At 37.5% G+C, this 18,899-nt stretch overlaps 1 protein-coding gene across 12 annotated transcripts in view; it reads left to right on the top strand.

Annotated features, from left to right (window-relative positions):
- The window catches only part of EYA4 (EYA transcriptional coactivator and phosphatase 4), a 141,365-nt gene that overhangs the window by 87,102 nt on the left and 35,364 nt on the right, over positions 1-18,899 (top strand). For 10 of the 12 annotated variants that reach the window (XM_041470014.1, XM_041470020.1, XM_041470015.1 and 7 more), the window contains 3 exons: positions 9,071-9,195; positions 10,338-10,406; positions 15,310-15,402. In XM_041470014.1, the coding sequence (XP_041325948.1) occupies positions 9,071-9,195; positions 10,338-10,406; positions 15,310-15,402 (287 nt within the window). Of the gene's footprint in view, positions 1-1,019; positions 1,163-7,748; positions 8,249-9,070; positions 9,196-10,337; positions 10,407-15,309; positions 15,403-18,899 lie in introns of those variants that run through there. The other 2 variants (XM_041470018.1, XM_041470019.1) reach the window with 2 other exon arrangements.

Below are 18,899 nucleotides of genomic sequence, written 5' to 3' on the forward strand. Positions count from 1 at the left end.
TTCATCCCTGATTTCCCAATTTTGTATTTGCTTAAATACTGTCTGACATGAATACAGTTGACATTATTATATTTAAATTCATAATATTATGACTGCAATAAGCAGTGTCATTTTGAAGGCTGTGCTTTACAATGGACAGAATAGCAACAGGCTAGTAATTGGCAGAGCTGATCATCTCCACATTTCTCTGTGTCTATGAGAAATAGTCTGTTGCTCAAATCAGACTCAAAACCACCAAAGAAGGGCTTTGTGAGATCCTTCAGCCATTGGGTTTGTTACCTGTTCCTTGTGTTCACCTGTCAGAGATGTAGAAGGGATCTGAAATTTCCATCAGATTTTTCAGATGTGACTGTGAGCAGTTATTGTACAGAAGTAGTGGCACAGGGGGGAAGGCCACAGGCTTGCTGTTTGCATTCCAACCATCTCCACAGAAGTGTTTGTTATTTGTTTATGACACAGCACATCATGTTGTCAGAACCACAGCATTTGCAAGTGCCTGTCACATCTGGAAGTGATCAGAAGCTGTTGGGTGAACTGATATTTGAAAATGTGGCCCTGTGAGCCAAAGACTTGCCTTTAGATCTTATGTATCTGTAAACTAGTAGTTTATATTTCATGTAAGTTGGATACTTGACAGCTTCCCGTGGAACTGTGCTGTCATTATCGCTTTTGATTTACTTAAATATTCACATAAGGACTCCAAAACCCACTTTAGTGTTTTGTTTTGTTTTGTTTTGTTTTGTTTTGTTTTGTTTGTTTGGGGTGGTTTTTTGCTTGTTTGTTTTTTGGTTTTGTTAAGTAGCAGGTGCCTGTGTATCTTTATGTGTTTTGTGTTCACATGCCCAGGCTTGGGATAGGCCAGTGAAGTAAAACAATTGAGCACCCAGCCCCTCGTTTTGCTATTCCTTCAATCCCTGGTCCTTGACACTAGTTTAGATGTTCTTTTTCTGGTTTTTGGAGTGGTTTTCTCCAACCAGCTGCCTGTTTCCTTGAGAAGATGGGAATTCTCTATTCAGACACCAGATTGCCTCTTTCCAGGTACTTCCTCCAGTGACTGGAGTGTAAACCCTGAGCCAAAGTCGCATCCCATCAAAACTATGGCTCTCACATTAGGATAGCCCAGAAAAGATACCTGAAAGGCTGGGATCCATCTGGTCAGAAGGTATTATTCTGCATAGCTTTGCCTTTTGTGTGTGCATTAGTCTGTTATATCAGAATGGAACAGTTTTATATAAAACTAACATTTGCTTTCATCATCTCAAACCTATTTTAAACTTGAGAGTGGAGACATGATGTGGAATAGGAGCATATGGGAAAAAAGTGCCTCCTGTTGCTTACTTTTTCAGTGTCAGCCTGCCTATTTCCCTGCTCTGAATCTGTTTTGTAATTGAACAATCTCCTGAGCATAGAGCATGTGAGCTGGAGCTTATGCTGAGGTAAATAACTTAGTAAGTTCCACTCCCCTGATTTGTCTTAATTTTTGTTTACTTATTTTAATCATTGTTGGCTTTGGACAAGTCGGCTACATGTCTAACAGGAGAATCCAGAAGTGGCTTCTAGGTATTCTATGTTATATCCAAAAGTCTGGAAATCCACATTAATTTTGCATTGTCTTTTAATTGTGACAGGGAAATGACATTCGTTCCCAATAAAAGTCAGAAAGCAGTGAAAAATTATTGTAATGTGGATTTGTGGCCGAGTGAACTGCACTAGAATAGACAGTTTTCTGTGGTTTTCTGGAAACCACATTAAATGACATTAAACTGAAATAAAATGTCTCAGTCAATCAGAAACAAGGGGAGCCATGCAGTTACTGGTTTTTAAGCAAATAATAGTTTTCAGCAATTATGTAGCACAACAATCCAAGCTGTCTAAATTAATTGGTGTGTTTAATCATCATAAGAGCAAAGCTAAACTTCTCACTTTCAGGAACAAGAAGAAAATACCAGTTTTTCTTTTCCAACAAAAATAAACTTGAATTTTTAAGCAATTATCTTTCACAGTATATAGTCATATCTTCTCACTAGAGTCGCAAAGAACAAATACATATATCCTTTTCAGTAAAGAAATTAGTATCAGCTTATTACTAAAGCAGTAGCCGTATACTAGATCAACAAAATCTTCAACCTTTGACAGTTGTTCCTGCAGTGAGAAAAGCAGGAAGCATAGATTTAGTAAAGACAAAAAACATCTGACACCTAATTGTTAGGAAGCACAGAGAAGCTCAAGGTGGCACAGGGTCAAAAAAGGGAGTGTGATAGTAAAAGCTTAACTGGGAAAATGGGAATGGGGATGGGGAAGATGGTGCAGTGCTGTTAAAAGAAATGTCTTTTTCTTTAGCTGTGAATGGTGTAAGGGGGCACAAAGCTACAATGCCAGCCTTTGTCACCAAACCTGCTCACCCACTTTCTCAGCTAAGCCCTCTGCATCAAGTGCATCCCGGCACTGACACTGCCTGCCTGTCAGACAGCTCCTGTAAAGTAATACTGTCTGCAGGAGGGTTTTTTCTCCTGGTATTAGTTTGAATACCCAGGTGAAGAACAATAGGCAGGAAAGCAAAACTGAGATACAATCACAACTTGTGCCCTTTTATGCCCCAAAGAATTATCTAAGGAGTCCCATCCTCTCTAGGACAAGCAGTTTATTCGAGATCGAAAAAACTCTTAAACAAAATCAGGCACTTTTGAATTTTCATCAAATTATTGTTCCTCTCCACAGTGCAGTTAGTGCAATATCTGGGTATGAGTTCTTTTCCTATGAGCTTGAACTCATGTGCTGGGAAGCTGCATGGTGATACTCAAGCTTGTCATGAGTAGTCCAGTCTAGTACAGCCCTTACTTTATACTTACAGTTTTGCAAAAATATAACCTCGTGATATTTTTATTTTTTTACTACCTATGTGGTATTCCTTAGCATGGTAGAAAAACTTGGATGTTTTAATTCTTTGTTTCACTAAGGTTCCCTGTCTTTGCTACCCTCTGTCTGACATTGGTTGTAAATTGATGGAAGTATTTTTATTCTTGGAATATGAATATGACTTTAGTTTTGCCTCTTTCATTACTCTTTTAATATGAATGTTGACACTGTACTTCCAAACAAGTAAGAAACAGAAATTATACAGCAGTAATTCACCTTCTATCCCCAAATGATTGCAGAAAGGTAAGCACTTGTTTTCTGTATTGCTAAAACAAAATAGTAATAAAATTTAACTCTGAGGAACATTTGCTGATTTTATCAATATAACATGACATTATTTTACTGCTTCTTAGCACTGTATTGCTTTACAAGTTAAAAAAGGAGGCCTCAAGGAGAGCAGGAAGGAGGTCTTACTGGTGTCCAGTACTATTATTTGTTTTTAAATCTGGCAAGCTTGCAGAACTTGTGTGTTGGAGGAGCAGCTTTTGGGATGTTGTGCCTAGAATAGCAAAAGTTCTGCTATTTTGGCCATCTACTAAGCTTAAGAAGATCTATAGGTGGGCTTGATGAGCCAGGGAAAACAAGAGGGGTAGTTGTCTCAATGGAACAGATTTATTTTATTGGTTGTGCTCTTGCTTCATTGCCTTTTACAGTGACACAAAAAAAAAAAAAAAAAAAAAAAAAAAAAAAAGACAAAGACTGCCATAAACAGTGTAAAAGCACCTGGAAAAGAAAAAATTAACTTTTATTTTGGGGTTGGTGAAATGATTGGAAATATTACTCATTTGAGGAGGTTTTTTTGGCTGTGTGTTTTGTTGCACTATTGGTGGAGATCTTCTGTGGAAAGGTGTTGGGAAGTTTTTTGTTGTGTATACACTTAAACACATGTTTTTGTGTATATTGGGCACCAAAGAATTATGAGATTGGATGTATCTGTGTTTACTGTACATGAATTTGTATGTTCCCTGGAAGCCTATCCATAATCCAGAATCTCTCTCTTTTCTCCCTCTTTCTTATTGCCCACTGTAGCCTTTGAAGGGTTGGTGTAACTTCTTTTTAATAGCATTATTTACAGTTCTTGTAGGTGCAAGTAGACATGAAATATATCTGGTTTAACTATGAATGTAATTAAAAAAAAAAAACAAAACCAAACAAAAAACCAAACAAACAAACCCAAAAACAGAACCCCAAAACACTAGAAAAAAAGCCTTTATAATAGTGCTGTTATCTAAATTATTTAGTGTTTTAAACTTTATTGCAGATTTTATGTAAAATGACATTTGTGTATGTGCATCCATTTTGATTGTTTGTGTCAGAATAAAGGCTTGTATGAGCTAGTTCAGACTGCATGTGAAAGAGAGGTGAGCTCACTTGTCCTGTTCAGAGCATGGCTGAAAGATCTGCCTAAAAAAATCTGTATGGGAAATGGAGAAAAAAACCCATTAACCCACTTGTCTTCAAAACAGTGTAGTTGATCTGAGAGTTGATACCCTTAGGAAACAGATTTAGCCAAGTTTGAACAGTTCTGTTATCCAACCTGCCTGTTGCACTAAAATTTAATTTGAAATAAAGGGAAAGTTTACTTAATTTCAGAACCTCCAAGTTGGCTGATAACTTAAATGGACAAGACTCCACATTTCTGTGAGAAAGTATGGAGTGTTTAAGAATTGGTGTTACAACAGGAGGGATACTAGAAGAGCAGGGGTGAAGCTAACCTAACAATAATAGTAATAATAATAATAGTAGTAATAATAAGAAGAAGATGCATTTTTGCCTCAGTGAAGTTTCATGAGGTTCTGGTAAAGAAATGTATGTAGCGAATTTCCTATCAAAGGATTTTAAATACTTTAAAAAAAATTTATGATTATTTACAAACTAAACTAAATAATTCAATTTTAAATAACCTCCATCTAGTCCTTCTTTCAGTTCTCCTGTCATTTGGATTTGCTTCAAATTCTGTACAAAGGAAATGGTATTTGTGAAATGTTTTGGTTAGGCTGGGATTTGAAGTTCTTTGTTTTCATGTTAGAATATTTATTCTTTTATAAATCTTAGATAAAATATTTCATATTTTGATCTTGTTGGTAACAAAAGTTTGAACTGGATTATGAAGCAAAAGTTTCCATTTTAAAACATCATCTCTTTCAAGAAAATTCTACAAATAGGTTCTACTTGTAGAATTAATAAATAATCAATGGAGTTAGAAGCTGTGGAAGGACCCAGCTCTTCGTCCACTTTAATAATAGTTGAACTGGAAATGTAGATGGATAATACAGTTATAGCAATGCAGATTTTCTGAAAATTAATTGTATGTCTGCTGAAGAAAAGCAGTGCATAAATGAATAGGTGATCATAATGAAGGCAAGGAAAAAAAAGAGGAATTTTATAAACAACTGTAGGAGGAAGACTTGGGCTTTTTGCCTTTAAAACAACACAAGTGTAAGTTATACAGAAATAGAGAGATGCAGTTGTCACATGGGGCAATCGTAATCAGTCCTACTTACACCTTCTGTGCAAGGCTGGGTTATGGTGCCGGGCTGTGCACTCTGGTGGTCTGGGGTGGGGTACAAGTTCTGCTCATCCACACTTCTAAAGATGAAAAGGGTGGAATTTATCTCTTTGGATGCTGTTCCTTAATTCACTTCCGAGCATAAGCTAACCCTTGAAAAGATGTAACTTCAAGCTGGGGAACAGAATATGTTGTAATGGGGAAGGTCCAGAATCCCCACACGGATATATTTTTGATTCAAACCTTTTTCTGCTGGGTAGGGTTGTCCACAGGTTGGAGTTAAAGCCCACTGAGATCTGGGAGACTGTTCTGTGGCATGGGATGTTTTAGAGACTTTTCCAGTAAGCCTCTGAAATGATCCGATAAGCGTGTGCAAATAGCAACTTTCAAAGACTTTAAGCACAGCCAAAGCAGAATAAAAGACAAATCTGTCTTGCCAAGTTTCAGGTTTTTGCTCACAAGCTGGGAATAATGCAAACCTTCTTCAAACAGTCAAGACATAATTAAAACTTATTCAATCCATTTCCTGACAAAATGTATCTTTTTATACAATGTAGAATTTTACTTGATTATTCTAAAAAGCAGTTTGAGACATTGTAGGAACAGAAAAACAAAAGCTCAGTTATGTGCCTGACAGAGAAACAAAATATGTAAAATAAAATTATACAGTGTAGTTTTCTAAGCACCTTTAACAATAAACTTTATTCCATCTAAATTGGAACACACTGCATTTACTAGAAAGCAGTCTTTACTAAATAGCTGCGTAAACTTAGAAGTATTAATTAGTCCTTCAGAGATTTCTTTCAAACTTTTTTTTGTGCAGGAAAGCACATACTGAACCTGAACCTGCTTCTGATTAAGTCAGTGAAAGCAGGACTCTGATAAACATTTAGTTTGACAAAATGAATTCAAGATGTTGGAATTATTTTGTCCATTTTACTAAGCATTTTTCCTGAATCCTCCATTCACTGGAAGATAAGATTTTAGTAAGTGTTACATCTTCCTGAGAAATTTTCAGGCTAAAGGTAAACTAAATATATCCAGAAAAGTGAATTGAATTATATGTGTTACACAGAAGGCAACATGTGCACTTCTGTAAATAAATCACATAGGGATATATTAAAGTAATCCCTGTACTTGTTCACACAGGATGGAGCACCCAGGATAATACAATGTATACACATGGTTTTGTGAAAATTTTATTGGTTTGGATATCCTTTTTATTCTTAATGGACTACCAATAAGTACAAGATGTTCTTTACTCCTGCAGAAAAAATGTCTATTTGTGAAGGCACTACTTTAAAAATACTTCTAGTTAATTAACTTGCCATGTCTGCGGATGAGATGTCATTTTTGTTACAGAAAATAAATTAGGGCGATAAAAATACTTCTCTGCACAGAAGCTGTCGTGCTTGTTTGGAAGAAAAAGTATTCATTTTACAAAATTTGATTGTTTATATTCTTTGCCAAGAAAATTAGAGTTAGTGGACCTAATTTTCTGGTTTAAAAAAGGTCTGATTTGATTAGGAAAACCTGATTCATTTGACTGTGAAAAGTGCTTAAAATGGATACTTCTTAAAAAACCAGATAGGTAAACCAGTGATTTTGCTTCTAAAATGCTGCTTAAGTGCATCTGTAGCAATGGCATATGCCTGTCTGAAAAGAAATTGTTCTAGCTTTCATGCAAACCAAGGGGAAAAAAGCAAGTGTGAACTTTCTAAGCTGGATCTGCCCATTAGGTATCTGTGTGCTGATCGTACTTCAACAGGAAATCATGATATTTAAAACTGCCAAGTGAACACGTGGGGAGCATTACGCTGTATATGCAATGAAACACACGTTGTTTATTTTGTGTAGCATTCTTCTGCTCCCTTAAATACATACAAGATGGAAACCCATAGACTTTTTTTAACCTTTAGCTGCTATACTTATACAGAAACTGCTAAACAAAACCTGGCAGACTTGTAAACAACCTGAGTTAATTTTATTTCATCTAACACTGATCACATTTCCAGTAGACAGTAAATATAATGCACTGCTGACAGATGTGTAGAAATGTATACACAATTTGATGAAGAAATCAGGTTCAGTGCAGTTAAAATCTCAGTTTATACCTTTGCATTTCCTTGAATATAGCTGTAAAATTCTTACCCGCTGATGCATGGCCTGTAGCAATACCAGTTTTTTCCTGCTCTTCCAGAGTGCTGCTGGGCAGGCTATCCTACCAATGGCTTAGCCAGTGCATCTCATTGTTGACTGAGGCATTTACTTGAGTGAATGGGATTCTTTGCTTCATGTGGCTTTGGATAAAGCTTCCATTTATTTTCCCAGTTGAGATAAAGTATTTCCTATGTTTTCTCGAATTTATTCAAGACATGAAAGCTCTGAATCTTTGTCTTGGGTTAAATGAATATAATGTGAGGGAGTAAATCATCCAGGAGATCAGCAGCATTAGGAGTACAAAATTCTGATAATTTCTAATAAAATTTCATTTTCTGGAGGGGAAAAAATCCAGATTCAGCCAGAAGACCCATGTTTGATGGAAAGGTAGTGGAATTTTGTTTGTTTGTTTTTCCACAGAGGAGGATCTGTGGAGCACAGAAGATAGGCAGTTTCAAAGTGAAACTTGAAATAAATTCTTACAATGTTGAGTGTTGCCCTTAATGATTTGCCATTGATTATCCTGGTCAGAATATGAATACCTGGGAGCTGTTGTTCAGAATATGAATACCTGGGAGCTGTTGTTACTGAACCATTCCAGCTGTTCATCTCTTTCTTCTCCATCTCAGCCTTCTACAATGTAATAGGGCTTTCACATCCTCTGTAAGTCAATCTTTCTGTTGGCCTTTGGAGTATACATATGGTAGATCATTCTCTTGTTACACGTGGGTTGGCAACTTTGCTTCTATATAGCAAAATTGTTTCTCTGGGGGAAAAAATCAGTGTAATTAATATATAAATGAAGAAGGAGTAGGCGAGCACAGACTGCAAATTGGGTTGCAATTACCGGTCTAACAAGAAATGTTCCTTGTCTGCTCTGTCTTTGGAAAGGCAGATCTGTTGTCACTGCATGAAAGCCATCTGCAGGCCCCCAGTGTAACTGCGAGGCTGGAACTCATTGCAGCCTAAATCCACTTGAAATTTTGCAAGCTTCACAGAAATTACAGAGAAGAAAACAAGTATCAAGAGATCTAAGAAGAATATACACATTTGTAGGAGTGAAGAATTTTCCAGATGTGCACAAAAGTTCTGTTCATTCACTTGTATGGGCTGTTCCTATAATTCAGTGTGGATGCAGTAACTGCTGGTGGTTGGAGTAGAGATAATGAGAGGCAGAAGTTCCTGTTTCAGCTTTCTTATGCACAAATTCTGTGGTGTGTTTCAGGGGAATTTTCATTAGCCCATGTCACTTCATAATATCTAAAGGAAGAGTGGAAAATAGTGGCATTGTTGCTGTTAACTACTTTCCTAGGTTTGGTAAAAAGCAAAGATGTCAAAGGAACCTGCACTGATTTGTTAATCTGGATGCATTGCAAACTCTCCATATTAAAAAAAAAAAAAAAAAAAAAAAAGTTATTGTAGAAAAAGCAGATTATTTTGGATACTGTCACAATACATTAATACTGTCACCTTGTTTTTTAACAGGTCTATGGAAATGCAGGATCTAGCCAGTCCTCATAATCTTGTTGGAAGCACTGATGCACCAGGTAGTTCCAAACTGGATAAATCTAATCTCAGTAGCACATCAGTCACAACAAATGGAACAGGAGGTAAGTATAAGACACAGCTGGCCCACAGAAAGTTTTGGATAGCTTTTAGTCATACACATTTTTTACCATAATTTCAAGAATGACCATATACCCATTTATAAATCCATCAAGAATTATGAAAAATTGGCAGTCATACAAGTGTAAATTTCTAATTTCAACATCACTTCTTTGATTTGCACCAACTGAAGTAAGAGGCAGAACTGAAACAAGGTGCAAAGATGAAATAAGGAAAAATTTTGAATGGTTGATTTGAACTCAGTGTTAAATGTTTGCTTATACCTGTTGGTAACTTACAAAATTAATTGTATTTTCTGTGTCACACTTCCTTGATGAGTAATAATTTACTCTTAGACCCTGAGTTACATGCACTTATGTTAAATTAAAATCATTACCAAGAAAAGTGCATCAAAATTAGACTTAGGAAATATGAGGGTGTTTTTTTGGGTTTTTTTTTGGTGATGAATTTAATTTCTTGGGAGGTAATGAAAGTTTGTAATAAAGAGATTGTTAGATTTTCCTCAGCAGTAACTGGTCATTACTGCTGTAGGTGATGCTGTAACACTGCCATGCAACTGCAATACAGATATTCCAATGCTTTCAGATGACCAATTCTACCACAGCAGTGGGAGGCAGGGTGCCACATTCTGAGGTGCAGTCCATGAAAGTGACACCATGGATATGAGTCAAGCTAGGGTTCTTTCTTTAGAGTTTATACATTACTGTCTGTTTTAACAGTTGGTACTAAGAAAAATTTTTTTTTGCTTGTTCTTTCTGGCCAGGTACAGCGTTTTATTCACTTACTCTATTTAAACCAAAGTCTGTTAATGTCAATAACAAGTGGATGTGCCTGGGAGAGTAACTGAGCTTTGCAAAGGGCTGAATCCTATTTTTGAACAGAATCCTTATTCCAGCATAAAAAGAAAAGAAAACTTCCAGCATGCTATTAAAGAACACTAGTAACTGGATGCCTCTATATTATACAACGTGCATAAATAAACCAGTTAAAATAATACTGACAAAACCAATACAGTTCAGTTAAAAGGCTTGACCTGAAGGCCAAAATACTGCTTTGCCTTAAAGACTATTCATTTACACTGAACAGACATTGGGAGAATGAACTGTTGTACCATTCCTGTTCTCAGGAGACAATATGACTGTGTTAAATACTGCAGACTGGTTGCTGAGTTGCAGTACTCCCTCCTCTGCAACAAGTATGAGAGGCCCTGGTACAGTGCATGCGTGTGTGGTGTGTCTCCACGAGTGCTGTGTGACATCTCTCTCCATTTGCTCTGGTTTGAACGTCCATTTGCTCTGCAGTTTGAACGTTCTCCTGGGGTTCCCCCTCACCCTGAGCATTTTTTCCCTACCCTTTCTCGAAGGCTTTTCCCACAGCCAGAAAACTGTTAGGAAGTTGCAAGAAGCAGTTACCTTACAATGCTTTGAAAGTCATTTGATGAGCAAGGAGAATTTAACCCGCTTATAATTAGCTTAGCTGTCTACATGCTCTGAGTGACTGGGATTGTCTCGTGGTGTTCAGCATTGCTGGGAATTGCCAGTAGTCAGCATTGCTGGAAATCAGACCGATGGAATTTTCACAGAATGCCCATTTGCTTTTCTTTTGTTTTTAAATAAAGCATTGCATGATTACCTGAGCACGAGTCAAGGTTGACAGTATTCTTACTCCTACGAAGACATTCATTATTAATCAAAGCTTATGTCTAATGTGCTGCCACATGTAACTTGCCAATTTACAAAATTTTGGCCAAATTTTCCAAGCTGTTGTTTTCATTTATGAGTTTCCTGACGTGTATTATTAATTGTCAGAAGTTGTAAGAATTATAATAACTCTATATGTGACATCGTTACAGTACATATGGAATTAATCATAGATGTAGACATGCATGACTATGTTTCTCTACAAGTTATTACACAGGTGCTTAAGTTGTGCAGGTTTGGACTAAAGTTAGGAAGACTTCAAAAACTTGTTCTTTTAAAAAAATCCCTCAGAATCAGCTTGCCATTTGTAAAACATATGCAAAGAAAAATTACAAAAAAAAAAAAATTGAATTGAGCACAAAAGATCATTTGCACTAAAATAAGTTCCATTTGAATGCTCATGCTGAATGACAAGATTTTAAGTTTAAAGAAGATTGAGATAACTTGGGCTGTCGCCTCTTTTAACTGTTCAGCATGTTCAGGTAAATGTGGAAGGTAACAATTTAAGTACTAGTTATTAGTTGTGAGGAAATACAAGGTGTTAGTTGTATTAAATCTAATTTTCCATAGGCAGTAGAATATTTAGAATTGTGCTTCTGGTTGAGTATATTCCCAGGAAAACTCTTAAGACTTGCTAAAAGAAAGAAGAAAACCATTCCTATGAGAAGCTCTGTGGTTTATTGTTTTACATGATCTTTTAAAATCAGATTTGTTTTGCTGAAACTTCTGTTGCGCTTGCTTGTCCTCTGTCATGCATAGTATTAGCACCTCTTCCCCCTAAAACTCAGTCCTCAACATAGAGAAATGCTGTAGAGAAAATAAAAAAGTGGTCAGCAGAATAGCAGTCATTTTGATCTGCTAAGTCCTTTCATCAAGGTCTATTGCAGAAGCTGTTGCTTGTTGGGAGCTGTGTTGAGTTAGCCTTAAAACAATGAAATTTGGACGAGATCCCTGGAGGTCATTTGGGCCAAGAACTGCTCAGAGCAGAGCCAACTTTGCTGTTAGATCATATCGCTCAAGGCAGCATTGAATTTTCCTCCTACATCTAATTGGATTTTTCCCTTAGTGCAGCTTGTATCTGTTCCCACCTGTTGTTTCCCAGGGCACCTTTTGAGGTGAGTGTGCCTTTGTTCTTTGTCATCTTTGCACCTTCCCATTAGATAGCTGCAGGCAGCAATTAGCCCTCCCCTCAGCCTCCTCTTCCTGGGGCAGAACAAGCCCAGCTTCTTGTGTCTCCTTGTACACCACGTGCCCCATCACCTGATGATGTAGCTCTACTCTGTCACTGTGTTGTCATGGTCTAAGCCCAGCTGGCAATTAAGCAGCACACAGCTGCTTGCTCTATCCCATCTGAAAACAGAACTGCTAGCAGCACTCAAATGTATTTCCAGTTAGAAGTTGCTTTTCATTTTACTTTCACTCTTTCAATACATTAAACAACAACAACAAAAAAAATTAGTTCTCTTAAATTGATGCTGGAATATTTTCTTTTTCTTTTGTTAGCTTTGTGCCTTTTCCCTTCTTCATGTAATGGCATACAACATAAGGAAAAATAGGTAATAGTAAAAATCTCCAGCTACACTGAGGAAAGACCTTGATGAATTCCTTACTGTCATGAAATCTGAATGCAAAAAAGTAGAACTGTTTAAACTCAAGCACATATAAAAACAACTTCTATAAGTATTTTCCAACAAATAGTGCCAATATAATGTTTTTCCTCAAGTTAAGTGCAAGAGAGAGTTTCTTTTGTTTTAGATTATTTGCTCGACAAGGAAAGAAAAAAGATTGTGTCTATTCATGCTGATGGCAGTGCAGTGCAGCTGGCATTAACCAGAACTAGACACAATTCTAAAGTAAACATTTCAATTCATGACTGAAGTTTCTGTTCAGTTAAACACATACTGTCTCCTTGGATGCAATACTGAACATTTGTAGCTCACTATGTGAAATACCTTCTTGAGCAAAAAGAGATAAATGTACTAAAAAGTACTTTTTTCATGTGGGTAGATGCCCAGACTTTGCAGAAGTACATAGAGGCATCCATACACAGTAATCAGCAAATAAATTAATTTAGATACTTTTGATACTTCAGGCAACTATACATGTTCCAGATGACTGAGAGGTTTAGTGGAGGCCATAATTTTGTGACAAATTACCCTTGAACTTGATATGTGTTTTATTGATATGATGAAAATAAAATCACATCCTTCTCAAATAATTATAGAAATGGGAATGCCTGATTACTCTATTGCTCTTAAGAATTACTTTTTTTCATTTTGGGTTGTTTTTGTCACAGCTTTTTTTTTTTTTTTTTTTTTTAATTGAAAATATAATAGCTAGCAAAATGAGGAGTGCATGACAGCTTGAAAAGATGTGGCTAAAATTCTTCCCCAATGACTCCATATTGAATTAATATCCTGCTGCTTGCAGGGAGACTATTTGGACATGGTAGTTTTATGAAAGAGAAACAATAATGAAAGAGAAACAATAATTCAAAAGACACACATTCAAAAAGTTTTTAATCTCAGAGAATAGATGGAAAGATACAGCTGTATAACTGAAACCAGAAGATAATACTTGGTTTGTTTGGCACTGGTGCACTGGTAACGCTGCAGGGCACTCTACCAGTCACAGAGACAAATGCATCCCAGTTTCTCCTGCTTGATCCAAACAGGTGTCCCTCTGACTTCAGCACAGGTCACTTGTACAGTTGTAGACATCAGCAGCATCCCATGTGACTTCCTGAAGTAAGATCCATTAGGCAGTGTGACTGGAAATGGGATGTGATTTTGTAGGAGAGGTAGCTCACACAGGGCTTGTCGCAGGCAGCTTTACTGGTGGCTGTGCAATTTCTAATGAGCAACTCACGGTGCTCACAGGCACAGGAAAGAATAGCAGTATGGGTCTGTAGGTGTTGTTCTGCACATTTTTCCTACAAGGAAACTAAATCCTTTATTTATCTCATGCACTGCCTTTTCCTTTTCAGACTGTATGAGGGACAGTGAGCTTGAGGGCAGCTCAGGTCATACTTGGACTGAATCAGCTTCTGGAAGTTCCTCTCTGTCTCAGCTAAACGTAAAGGGAGATTAGTAGGCACCTTTTATACGCTTGATTTAGGTGACTTGAATCTGTGCCACAATTTTTAAATACATTGCCAGCTCAGAACATGAAATTCCCCCCTTTCCCGTGCTGTTGCCAGTGCAGTCAAACGTGGATGCAGTGATGTTGACAGATGAGAGCTTTGGTCAGCTTAGCTGAGGCCTCTCAGAGGCGTCAGGTAACCAGCTGGCAGAGAATGCCTTTCCTTGGCGTATGTTAGACCTGCTGGAGGGCTCTGCCAGGCTGGCTGTCACTGCAAAGGCTTCTTCACAAATCCCAGGCCGTGCCCTTGGAATTTGGATACCTGCATGCAACTGTGGTGGTTGCTTGTGCAGGTCTTCATTGCCTCTTCACTCTATGGCCCTGGGCACCAGCCTGTGCTATCCATAAGCATGTGATGAGTGTCCATGCCCAACCCTAACTGACCTCCATGAAAAAATTGCATTAATATGTTGAGGCTTTCACGTTTTCCAGTCAGACAGGCTAATAGGAGCTGCAGTGCATTCTCTACTGCTGTTTCTCACCACATCAATTGGTGGTTCCCAAATTCCATTACAAAAGTCCATGCCAAATCTTCTGTCCATTAACATACTTAATTACAAAAATTTGTATTGCCTCTGTGGTGCTTTTTGTGCTTTGAGGTACAGCTTGGATGGTAAGACTACATGATGATCCATAAGAAATAAATTTGAGTTCAGAGTAGACTAAACTGTTTGGTAGCCTCTGATTAAGAAGCTGACTTGTCACGGCTGCCATTTGTGTCCTACACTAGTTTTTTGGCTTTTTTGCTTTTTTTTCTTTTAAATTTCTCTCTTCAATTATGAAAAATTGCTTGTTGGTGGCCTAGCTCAAAAAGGCCCCCACAGACTCTGTAAAAGGGAAGGGGAAAGGCAACGTGCTGGCACTGTGAAATTTCCTTCTGTATTATCATGAAACCATATTATAATTGTTTTACTTGTCAGGCAAAACTATTTTTGTTATGTGCTACATCCCTTGACAGCTAATGTTTCCTTCCTCTATGCTACTCTTAGGATATTGTTAGAATCAATTAGAAATCTCCCCAGAAGATATTCCAGTTGCTAAAACCAATAGCTGGATGAATGCACAGGTACAGAGCTGTGTAGATAAATGGGCATTCCTGTCAGATTCCTGTTGATTGTCTTGGTGTGGTGCTAGAGCAAAGGTTGAAGCTGTTGCACGTGTGCTTGTTTGAGCTGGACTACCACTAGTGAGACTGGCATGAGGACTCTAGTGCAAATCTAGAAGTAAAATCTCATGTCTACTTATTCTTCTATGTAGTGTCTCTTCTTGCAGTCAAAACAGAACCCATGAACAACAGTGAAACAGCAACAACAACTGGAGATGCATCGCTTGACACTTTTACTGGGTCAGGTAAAGCCATAATAAAATGATGTTTTGTTAGATGCACATTAATGCAGCATTTGATAACCATCACTAATGAACATTTGCATGGAAGCAATCTTTACAAAGCTACTATAAAATGTTGCAGTATTTTATACCTAATAGCAATAATAATAATAATAATAATAATAGTAGAAATAATAATAGCTTTTTCATTTTTGTAAATGCAACTCAGCAGTTTATGTGAGGTGTGATCTTATTCAGCAATTTATGTGAAGTGTGATCTTAAAGAATGCCTAATAATTATGCCTAAGACCACTGCTGTTTGCAAAAGTCTCAAAATAATACTGTTGTTATGGTACTGTAGATCTTTTTTTTCAGAGTTAGTCTTGTATGATACTAGAAAAAAAATGGGATTGTAACAGCCATGCTAATTTGAGCAGTTTCAAATCTTAAGGTTTATACCTCAGTGCTACTCCTTTTACTCCTATTTAGTTTAAACAGTGACCAGATTGCCGTGTTAGTCTCTTTCCACTGGGATGAGCTACTTTCTTTCCAAGAAAATGGTTTTACTTTAAATAATCATAGGCTTCAATTGCTTCTCAAAAAATTCAAACAGTGGTTTAAGTAGATCCCTATAAATTATTAAAATGTGATGAACTGTGGAAAAGTACAGAGAATCAGCCTTCTAATCATTAAGTTACATCCTGCTGATAATAATATTAAAAAGGAGAGGAGGGAGAATAAGTTTTGCATATGGAAATATGAGTTCAGTAATGGTCTGACTGAAATGAAACACCAAAGCCATGAATCACCATTCCACACTGATACCACTGTTACTTTAGTAGACTTAAGTAGTTAAGCCCTATTTAAAATATTTTGGAAATCACAATGTTTCTGTGTAATGAATCAGTTAAACCCAAAAGTTACTCAGAAAAGTATTTATAACTAATTTAATGTATGAAGAAAAAGTATTTTGTGAGATTTAAAGCATTTACTATTTCTGATTAGAAAAATGTCCTCATTTTAATTTTCATTGTCCTCATTATAATTATACTGAGAGGAACCTCAGCCTAAAGGCTAAAAAGTTCCATAAAAAATAAATAGTCTGGGCTAAAATTTAGCTTTTCTTTTTCACTCTGTTTTCATTCAATGCTAAAATTTTATTGGTAATGATGAAACCATAAAATATCCAACTCTATATATGATTTTTTCATTGTTGGTGAAGTTTTATCGGCTTCTGCCATGTATTTAAGGCAGATGAGTTTTATTTTAAGGATAAGGCAACATTGGAGTGCCAAGAATTGCAGCCTTCAGCTCAGGTTTAGATAGCTAAGTAACAGCTTGATTTCCCCAGGTGCCACTCAACCATCAGCTTCCACTGACTTCAAAAGAAGTCTTGAGATATCTACACTTTGGATGTTTGGAAAGTTGGTGCCTCAAAAAAAAAAAAAAAAAGATTAAAAAAGGCAGGAATTTGAGCCTTGCATAATCCTTTTTTGCCTGTTAGCCACCTGCGCACTCAAAAGAAATAGGAACCTGATTCTCAATTTAGTGCACAAACTCCAGCAGTAAATGAGTACGGTCATTCTCAGTGGGAAATCAATAGTCTGCCTGTCTGGGTGACGTGCAGTCTTCATCATCAGAGCGAGACACAGAGCTGCCCTGATAATGCACTCAGCCTTTCATAAGGATTGAATATATTACTTCTGTGTGTACTTTTTACTTGTACTCCAAAATCAGACAGTTTTTTTCCTCTAATTTTCCTCTAATTTTAATTTAAAGAGCAGTAAAAACTCAGCAAAACCAGGATTTCTCTTGAGTTTTTAGCCTAACTGCTTAGTCGGGAAGTTTAGTGGGTTGGCAAACACAGTAAATACTGACTAGTAGACAGATGTAGTTTCAAATGAGCCACCTGTGACTGAAAAATACGTAGCAAAGCCCAACACTGAACAGTTTGTTTTTTCCTGAAAATGAAGGACATATATGTGTTATTCCCAACTATGACAAACTCATGATGCCAGCACTTCTCTGTATTTTTTGAAATGAGATGTGTAAAAAGAGAACTGGTGCTGAGATACATTTGAGAGTCTGCCGTGCAGAAATCCTTTCCTGCAAACACTCTACACATTAAAATTGATTTCCCTGCTCCAAAGGCAGTCAAAACATGTGACCTGTGCTGGAACTGAGCAGAAGGCTCAACAAGCCATGTGGGGTGTAAAGGAGTCATCTCTGTCCCTAATGACCAGCTGTATGTGATGGTCAAACAGATCGTGTCAGGTATAGGACAGGAGAGACAGATTAGACTTCACAGAAAACTGATTCTGTGAACTGTTCATTGAAAAGGTAAGGCACACAGCTCTCTTGAATTTAGAGTGGCATTTCTCCTGGGATTGGCAAGGCCCTGTTGAGAGCTGGGAGAACCTGTGCCTCTGGGCGTGGGTTAGCCAGGTGAGCAGTCCCATCGTGCACACCCCTTCCTCCTCCTTCGTCTTCAAAGAGGAGCAGTCAGTAATTAATGTCCTCGGTTTGCAGCTCTGTGATTCTGCAGCACACTCCCACTGGGGTGGGCATTCACGGGACTGGGAGAGATGCACAGCCCTTAACTGAGAGTTTCATGCACTGTGAATTTGTTGCAGCTGCTGTACTGTAATGCTGTGTATATATTGCTTACAATAGTGGATTAATTTGAGAAATGTTTTATCATTTTAGTGTTCTGATCATTTTTATTTAGTATTTATTACACACAGGGCATAGAACACAGTTTACAGATGTAGAAAGCAATTTCTGAAGGCCATGGAGGTGAAGTTAGGGAATGTCACTGCTGTTTAACCTACATTTGGTTCCCTTGTGCGTAGAGATTGTGATGTTACTTAAATCAGGTCCTTTAAACCTAACCTTTTTGCACACAATTTTCCAGATGTGTAATGAAAATATACAAAGCTCCAGCCCATATTAATATACTCAACCCAACATATGCTATTAAAACAGCTAATGATCATTTAAATCCTCCACAACCACCTTGGCCATTTGAACTAAGAGAGTAACTGGTAGGAGCTGGCTGTCAGCTTGCCCCCTCTGTGAAACAGCGTTAATGGGAACTGGAGAGATCAAGGGTCTTATACCTGCCCTGAAGGGCATTCCTCTGGTAATTTCAAGTAGTGAAGTCTTAGGAATATTTGAGTTTTTCAGAGAAGAAGCAATTTTGTTTTGGTATGGTTTTTTTAACATAAGCAACACAAAAGAGCATTTAGCCCCGTTCATATAATGCCTACACAAAGCGCCACAAAACCCACAGGAACTTGCCTCCACCACCTCCTCCACTGCCAGCAGTCCTCAGAGAAGAGATGTTAGGAGGTATCTCAAGTTTCATAACCCTTAGAATTAGTAGTTTCATCTGTGAGATACAGGTGTGGTCCACAGTCACAATGTTCTCTTATGATAGGCCTTGCACCCTGAAATGTTTCTCAAACATCTCACAGTGTTTGTCTCACAGGACAAATTGCAGGGACAAGCTACAAAGAAAC

The sequence above is a fragment of the Pyrgilauda ruficollis genome, unplaced genomic scaffold, assembly GCF_017590135.1.
Source record: "Pyrgilauda ruficollis isolate IOZ18807 unplaced genomic scaffold, ASM1759013v1 scaffold24, whole genome shotgun sequence".
NCBI classification, from domain to species: Eukaryota; Metazoa; Chordata; class Aves; order Passeriformes; family Passeridae; genus Pyrgilauda; species Pyrgilauda ruficollis.